General features: G+C 44.0%; 1 protein-coding gene across 1 annotated transcript; it reads left to right on the top strand.

Annotated features, from left to right (window-relative positions):
- The first annotated feature begins 2,687 nt into the window (after positions 1–2,687).
- LOC125526563 lies at positions 2,688–7,466 on the top strand. Its single transcript, XM_048691228.1, has 3 exons — positions 2,688–2,988; positions 3,374–3,642; positions 6,842–7,466. The coding sequence occupies exons 1-3, from the start codon at positions 2,951–2,953 to the stop codon at positions 7,117–7,119; spliced, it is 585 nt and encodes a 194-aa protein (XP_048547185.1). The 5' UTR covers positions 2,688–2,950; the 3' UTR covers positions 7,120–7,466.
- Positions 7,467–8,843: the final 1,377 nt, after the last annotated feature.

Here is an 8,843-nt window from a genome sequence, read left to right as displayed (position 1 = left end):
CGTTGAGGGATTGCCATATGATTTAATTATGTTATCATCGTTGAGAGAACTTGCACTAGTGAAAGTATGAACCATATGCCTTGTTTTCGAGCATTGCAATACCGTTTTCGCTCACTTTTGTTACCAGTTACCTTGCTGTTTTTATATTTCAGATTACAAAAACCTATATCTACCATCCATATTGCACTTGTATCACCATCTCTTCACCGAACTAATGCACATATACAATTTACCATTGTATTGGGTGTGTTGGGGACACAAGAGACTCTTTGTTATTTGGTTACAGGGTTGTTTGAGAGAGACCATCTTCATCCCATGCCTCCCACAGATTGGTAAACCTTAGGTCATCCACTTGAGGGAAAATTGCCATTGTCCTACAAAACTCTGCACTTGGAGGCCCAACAACGTCTACAAGGATAAAGTTGTGTAGCAGACATCACACCTTGTTTAACTTATATTTGTACTCAGATATTGTTGCTTCCGCTAACTCGTTTATGGTTGAGCATTTGTATTCGAGCCCTCGAGTCCGCTGGCTTATAATATGAAGCTTGTATCCTTTTATTTGTGTTTAGAGTTGTATCGTGATATCTTTCCGTGAGTCTCTGATCTTAATCGTACACGTTTGCGTGTATGATTAGTGTACGACTGAATCGGGGGCGTCACAGAGAAACCGCGTTGGGATGCGGCGCTGCCGCTGGGTGCTATAGCGCGGCGGCTCTCCGGCCGTGCCTCGGCGGGGCATGGACGTGGTCCGTGTGCTGGGCGGCGTAGGGATGGTGATGCACGCCGGTGGGGGTGGCTTGCTCATCCCGATCTGGATTGGTTTGGAGAGCTCCTCGGCGAGCGGTGCGGGCTGTGGTCATCTCGGGCACCGGCGGTGCAGCCTGCTTGCCGTGGCCGCTGGTGGCAGCAGGGTCCGGGTGGCCGATGGTGGCTTTCCTCGCTGCTGGTTCTTCTCGGGCATGGTGGGTGGTGCGTGCTTGTGGCGGCAGCGGCGTCGTAGATACGGGTGTGATGCTTCTTTTATAGGCAGCATAGGGTGGCAACTCTCCTTCTCTTGGGTTCAAGCCGACGGTGCACGGGGTTGGGCAGGTGTTGGTGGTGCCGACCGCGCGTGCAACGGGGAAGGCTTGGAGCTAGGGTTCGTGCTCGGGCGGGCTAGATCTGTGCCTAAGGCAGATCGGAGCTGGTGCTTCGGGTAGGTGAGGTTGGTCTCAGGTCGGGATGTGCTCGCGAGCGGTGTCTTTCTCTCGCGGGTGCGGTGGGAGTAGGTGGTGGTCGTGACATCACTGCTCTTGCCGTCGGATCCGCGCCAAATACCATGGACATGGCGTTGTGCATGCTTGCTTGGGCCGAGGCCAGAGGGTCGAGTCTAGGCTTGCTCGACAACGACCGTTGGCAGTCATCGGTTCGTGCCCCCTTAGCCCACCGGGGCTAGCTGGGGATGCAGGTGGGCGCTTCCTACGGTGGAGGCGCTAACCCAGAATCGATGGCTGATGCGGGGCTAGGAGTGGATGGAGTCGTCGCTCTTCCTACCGTGGTGAGTATGCCGCGAAGTGGTTGGATGGCGGTGTGTCGGACTTGGTATGCCGGGGCGGCGGCCTTGGATGGCGGGCTGCATGTTTGGCTCTCCGACGGGCACTATGGTGGCGGCGGCGGCTTCCCTCTTGGTCCTATGGGCGACGAGGGGTAGCGTCAGGTGGCTCGGGCCCGTCCTCTGTTGTTGGCAGTGACGACGCCCAGATCTAGATCTGGGAACCTGGGATCGTCGCGCTTGTCTTGGTGACCTCGTGTGGCATGGTTGACCTGTGGAGTGAAAGCTCCGCGCTTTTGGCGGCAACGGCGGCGACGCCCGCGGGCGCCAGTCTCTTCTTGAAAAGACGTCGTCGCGATTCTTCTCACGATGTCAGGGTTCCGAGCGAAAGCTCATGTCCACCTTGGACTCGACAGTCGACTTTTCACGCCGTCTTTGAGCATTATCACGGAGTTTAAGTGTGCTAGGGCGTAGTGTGGCGTTGTATCCAATCTTCCATGTGTTCTTCTCTGGTAGCGTAGTTGTTCTGCGTGATCTGATTATCTTGGGATCTACTTTATAAGAGAATCACCTCTTCATCTTGTATCGTTCAGCCGCGTACTCTGTTGAGTTGTTGCTTTATACTCCCTCCGTTCCTAAATACACCATTCATCTTTAAATAAATGTCTCAACTTTGTACAGAGGAAGTATAAGTCTTTGTAAAGATTTTTTATGGACTACATACAAAGTAAAATAAGTGAATCTACAACTTAAAATCCATCTATACACGTCCATATTTGGTTTACAGTGGAAGACTTATATTTAAGAAGATAAGGCGGAGCGAAGCCTGTTTCCAGAAATATGAGCATCCGAAGTATAGCACCTCCCATGTACTGGCCGTACCCGTACCGGCTGTATCGAGCGGAAAGAAAGAACGGACGAGGTGGATGGCCTGATTGGTCGAAGCCTCGCGCATTCCGCGTCCCCAGTTCCGATTTCCGAACCCTAATTTTTTTCTGCCAACCTTTCCGCACCATCCAAACGAGCGCCCAGTCGCTCCACCGCGCGGCCTCTCCATATTTGGTTTACAGTGGAAGACTTATATTTAAGAAGATAAGGCGGAGCGAAGCCTGTTTCCAGAAATATGAGCATCCGAAGTATAGCCCCCCCCATGTACTGGCCGTACCCGTACCGGCTGTATCGAGCGGAAAGAAAGAACGGACGAGGTGGATGGCCTGATTGGTCGAAGCCTCGCGCATTCCGCGTCCCCAGTTCCGATTTCCGAACCCTAATTTTTTTCTGCCAACCTTTCCGCACCATCCAAACGAGCGCCCAGTCGCTCCACCGCGCGGCCTCGTCCGTCCCCAAATTGCTGCCCTCCTCTCTGTATCACCTCTGCTTCTCCTCGATTGGGTCCTCCGAAACTTGAGCAACAAGATGCTCCACTCGTGGCGAAATCTGGACCATGTTCCCCGGTGCGTCTTTATCTTGTGGATATTTTTGGCGCTGAATTGAGACAAACGTTGAACTTTGGGCCTTTGAACTCTTATTCGTCCTTGCAGTTATATTATTTTGAAGGGTTTCCTCCTCAACATTTGTTTGAATGATTTTTGTTTCAATACATCTGTCCTCGTCCCACCATACGGCTGCCAACCAATATCAAAGCACTTAAGCAAGGGGAAAGATTGGAAAAAACTGCAACTACACTCTTATTTTTCTTTTTTGCTGAATGGATAGATATTTTGGAACGGAGGTTCCCAAGAATGGGGACATATATAGTGAAACGATTGGAGTAGTATGATTACAATTTCAATCCACGTATCTTATTTTAGCCGAATTCTAATTGCTCTTTGGTGATAGATCTGCTTATCAATTCTGGATCATGGCCCGGAACATCATGGGAGTAAAAGACAAGAAGAAATGGGGTAAACCGAATTGGCTCTGCCACATCACCGAAGGGATAAGTAGAGAAGAAAAGAGGTGGGGAACCAAGGAGGTCCTTGTTAGACATCCCGCGGACAATGTAAGATCGACTTTCATCTTTAAGAACAGCAGCCACCGGGATGGTGCTATATACAAAAGAAGCTTTGCTCTTCGAAAATTATGTCGTGTTACTGACCGTGATGAGAGTAAGTGATGCGAATCTCTTTCCTACCACGTTCCAGTTGATTTATAGGATATTTGACAACATTTAGCTAATTGATTAAAAGCTTGAGGCTGAATGTGCATTATTTTTTAGCAGTATGCAATGTAGCTGATGCTTTAGTAGAGTGTTACTATGTTAGTTAAAAGAGAGTAGAAGTCCCAAGTATTTATTTCCGAAGTAGTTTTTTTTAATTCCAACATCTCTTTATTGTAAGCTGGTTGACTTTAGTCCTGAGGCCTTAGATCATATACCCAAAGTTGGTTGTCAACCTTTTATTTCAACATCTATTTTTTGGTGAACTAACACAACCAATGCATGTCAACATGGCTTGCCCATGTGCTGCCATTCTAGGCAAGTTCATTCATGTGTAAGACACTTAACTACATGTTGAAGGTCATTTTTTGTAGTATCTTTGACCTTGGCACTCCACTTGCTGGATCCATGCGGCTTACGATGGCCTATTACTCTAGGATAGACATTAACTCTTGTATGATAGCAGGTAGTATTTTACCTTTTACCTTGCTCTCCTCTGCTTAAAAAGTAACATAATTAATTAAAACTTGACTTATCAAGTATCAACTAGATGAACAATAGGCAAATCCTTTATATCCCTCAGCCAAGAATTAAGGTCTCAGCAAGATTATTAGTTATGCAGTCACACTTAATATTTGGGATAACCCCACACCTAAAAATTCAAGAGCGATTAAATGTTTGCAACAAGAGCATAAAAATGAATGAATCACTTGTGCAAGGGCTAGAAATGAACCTCATCCATAGTAAATTGTGGTGTTGTAGTAGGTATACTGCTACCTTTGCTTGCTGCAAATATCTTGGCCATGTGGTTATCAAATTTATCTTTTTCATATGCCCTAGCTGCAGCCCACATGTGGCCATACTTTACCAAGGAATTCCCCAACCAAGCTTGTGGTAAGTTGCTTAATGCACTTCCTGTGCTTGCCATTAGGGAAAGCGGCCTTCACTACATTCTCCAGATCCATGTTAGTTGGGTCCAGAAAGAAACAATGTGATAGCTTCCCCAACCTTCGACTCCTAGATTCTTCGCACAAAACATCTGTTGGTATTGTCAAAGGGAGTTTGTCTAGTTCAATGGTAGAGCTCTCATTTGACTTGGTTGACATCCCTCGTCTTCCTCTCTTGGATCTTGGCCATATAGAAGTCCCTTTTGCCTTCCTTCGTGTTTAAATGCTGGTAGAAGTCCTCATAAGCCTGACCCCACCCCTTGCTTCACCCATAACTCGCGTTGTTGTCTACACTCTTATCCAGGTGTAGGTGTCTGAACCAGACTTTCTTCTCCAGCGGCATACGCTGAGGAGGCTTGACTCAAGATTGATTGATTAGGGATGGTAATTTCTTTGTGAAGTGAGTTAAAGCGCAAGGTTAGCATTGGTACATGGATGGTAGCGCAATCCACTTCACAGCTGAAGTACGTCTTGTGGTGTTTGGATTGGGAGTTGTTTCAAAACTGCAAACTGCGTTATGCTGTGAGGCCACAACGGGTGCAAAACAGTTGTTTGTTTGGGCTTTAGCTTTTTTCATCCAAAGCTGCTCTCAGACGCCCAAACAAACAGAGCCTAAGTGTGAGACCAGTCTTCTTCCAACTTCTACTACAGTTCTACAACACTCGTTTTAGGGTTCTTCCTCAACATAGGCATTGCCCTCTCGGCAATCCAGCTTTGAGATGCCATACTAGATGTTCTCCCGCTGCTAGTAAGACATATGTGATGCTAGTAAAACATATGTGATCAGGCCCTACACCAGTCACTTGCAAATAAAAGTATAAGTAAAGAATGAGCCAATAAGTACCAAGTAAATGATAATGATAAAGAGCAGTACAAAGATTAGCATTTCACAACAAGATCTGTACCATGACAACTCCATGCTGCACTTTCTCAGCCTTAATGTGTCACATACATCCTTTGGCTTTACAAATGCCGTGAAACCTACCGATTCAGATCTTAGAGACCCCATGTCAAATTCCCCTGATTGCATATTGTTTGATTACTAGTCTAAATGCATCCATTGAAGGGAAAGTGCTACCTTCCTCCATATTTGGGCTATCCATATCACAATCAATGCTCCATGGGTACATGATCATCATCTGGAGTAGCCACACCTTCATTATCATTATCTTCATAATATTGTCTACAACATCAATATTAGTGCCATGAATACTCATGGGATTAGCACTTGTATGGTTCAAAAACGGTATATGAGCAAGCGTGTGGTAGCATTAAGGTACTGGGCTAGGAGTTCGATTATGTTGGATAAACAACGATATGCAGTGACGGTGGTGAAGACGTATTAATAGGTGATGGATTGATCAGCCGCTGGTTGCACTGCGCAAGATTTCTTTCTAGGGTCACATGAGCTTTTCTAGTTGGGCAGATCCCCCGAGTGATCGAATTGGTCATTAAGTGAATGCAACTCCCTTGTTCTACATAGGGGTACGAGTGTCAATTTCTATTCTGCTTTGCCCCTAATGGGTATTGTACCAATTGACAACCAACTTTGGATATATGATCCACAGGGTAGTCCACTTATACAAATAGCCAGTTTCGCCATGTAATAATAAGCGTTAGTATTATGAGCATCTTGATTTTCAACAGATGTTGTTAGAGTTGGCGCCAGTTCATAATGTTATCTTTACTTTCAAATAGTATATTGCATTGTGTCCTAGCAATAATTGTTTTATTTTTCGAATCAGATAAATGAATAAGTCTCGTATGCACTTATGTATCAAAATGAAAATAGGCGATGAGAAAATTGTTTTTTGTCGATAACGAACATCTTATGAAGTTCTTTGAAGATCAAAAAGTTTAACATACTGTTTCGTTAAACGTTTTGCCATACACGAATTGAAGTCTTGTTAACCACTACTCTTATAGTCTGCTTCAGTATTTCCATCATGTAGCGTTGCGTCACTCTCCTCACTTGTTCAATTAGTATTTCTTTTGTTGTTATTCTATAATAGTAACATTGGAGGCATTTCATTAGATAATTGTTTTTGAACTCAGATATGTGCGTGAAAAGCATGATTATACTTTTTAGAGTACATCTTTATTTAATATTTTATATATATATATATATATGAAGCACAACTTGACATGATTATACTTTTAGAGTACATCTTTATTTAATATTATATATATGTATATATGAAGCACAACTTGAGCCAATGATGTTATCGGAGCCAACGGATTGCTTTCCTGACCGAGAAAGGTGCTGCGTGCATTATAAAAGGCCGATGATGCAAATTTTCTCATTAAAATTGGCTAGTGTCTCTATCAACACTAGCTCAGTAGAACTATATGGATATATTGCAGTGCGGGATTATGTGGACTCATTGCTTAATTATATTGTCAACCGTAGCAGGGATGACCCCATTATTGCGCAACAGGTGCACATCATTACCTCAATACCTCATGCAGTTTATTTTTAGCAATTCGCTTATTTTACAATGTAATCTCAATTTCATCACATTCATAGAGAAGATGAATTGAAATATAACATTGTTATGACATACTACAACTAATTAATCTCCTTTTCAGTAGTAGAATTTGGGACTGAATGTTGTATCTCTACCAATATCAAAAGACTCAAAGGGGCAGTTCCAACTAATCTTGACCATCGAACCAGGTCAATCCAACGACCTAGACTGCTTCAATGGCGAGCGCTCAACATGTTCAGTGTGTAATTAATATCATACAAATATAGCACTAAACACATAATTAACGCGCAAAAATATCCTATCTAATATACTGCCTAATATTAACGTGCATTTACTAGTACTATAATATAATCCACTTTATCTCTGATTTTGTGTAGATTGGTATACACAATGAAGATGCTCTTGATTGCATTCTTAGTTTTGTTTGAATGTTTTTTCCTATATAAAAAACATAAGCTTAGGTTATTCAGCGTTTAAGTATGTATAGTGTATACATGAACATTTGCGTATTTTAGTTATATTTTGGTTATGGCTAAATATTTGCTTCTATATGATTAAAATTCAATCCAAAGTTGTTATAATGGCATTTTGCACTGAAAATACATCTCGGGGAACCTGGGTGCGCGCGTACCCAAACTGAAAAACTTTTTTGACAAAATACATGGTCTAGCATAACTCACATTTAAAGTTTCGGGATAAAATGATTTATATCGTATTCCGAGCAAAATACAACAGAATCAATACTATATAAACACTACTATTCACGGTTTCTGTAGCTACACTTTTACTTTTTTACTCATATTACAACATAACTCATTTGTGACTGATACTTTAAATGTGATTATTATGCTAGACCGTTTCTCGCAAAAAAGTTTCACATTTTTTGATCTTTTACTATTTTTTTGCTTAACCGATGCGCGTAGACCCATCCCAGAAATTCACACCGCATTTTGCAACAAGAATTTAGCAGTCACTAGTCATTGCTTAATTATATTATTTTAGATGCCTACACCCAGATAGGAGTGCATACAACATAGAGAAATACAATATGGCAAAGAAGACTTCAAAGCGAGATGTGAGTTAAGCTAGGGGTCGGCCCACTACCAACACGTAGACACGAAGGAAGGTGAAAGGGGCATCTATAAGATGGTTAAGATCTGAGAGAGGAAGACGAGCGATGTCAACAAACTCAAATGCATCAAGGACGGAGCAGATAAGCTCCTGTTGAAGGGCAAGGAGATTAAGCATAGATGGTAGGAGTACCTCAACAAGCTGTTCAATGTAGAGAGTGAGAGCTCTATCATTGAGTTGGACGACTCCTTTCATGATACCAACATGTGTTTTGTGCGGTGAATCTAGGAGTTTGAGGTCATTGAGGCTTTAAAAGGGATGAAAGGAGGTAAGGCGAAGAGCTTTGATTGTATCCCTATTGAGGTGTGGAGAGGCCACTGCCTTCTCTTTATGCTCTTCCTCAGCTGTACTCTGCTGCGGTTGGCAACCCTCGCAAGCTAGCAAATCTGATGTTGATCTTGCAGAAGGACGAGCAACGAAGAATCGACACTTCTGAGATGGCTCTGCGCCGTTCCGCTCCCGCTCCTCCTCTAGCCTAGCCCCCTCCTACTTCTAGGCCTGCCGCCGTCGACCCCCGTCGGTAGCCCTCCTCCCCCGTCGACCATGGCCTCCCCCAGCGGCAGCTCCAGCGACCTCGACCTCGG

The sequence above is a fragment of the Triticum urartu genome, unplaced genomic scaffold (assembly GCF_003073215.2).
Source record: "Triticum urartu cultivar G1812 unplaced genomic scaffold, Tu2.1 TuUngrouped_contig_10502, whole genome shotgun sequence".
Lineage (NCBI taxonomy): Eukaryota > Viridiplantae > Streptophyta > Magnoliopsida > Poales > Poaceae > Triticum > Triticum urartu.
This window is presented reverse-complemented; position numbering and strand designations above follow the sequence as displayed.

Coding starts and splice junctions, on each gene's coding strand:
- LOC125526563 (XM_048691228.1), top strand. CDS start 2,951: ATGCTCCACTCGTGGCGAAATCTGGACCATGTTCCCCG. Junction 2,989..3,373: donor AATCTGGACCATGTTCCCCG/GTGCGTCTTTAT, acceptor CTTTGGTGATAG/ATCTGCTTATCAATTCTGGA. Junction 3,643..6,841: donor TGTTACTGACCGTGATGAGA/GTAAGTGATGCG, acceptor GTATATATGAAG/CACAACTTGAGCCAATGATG.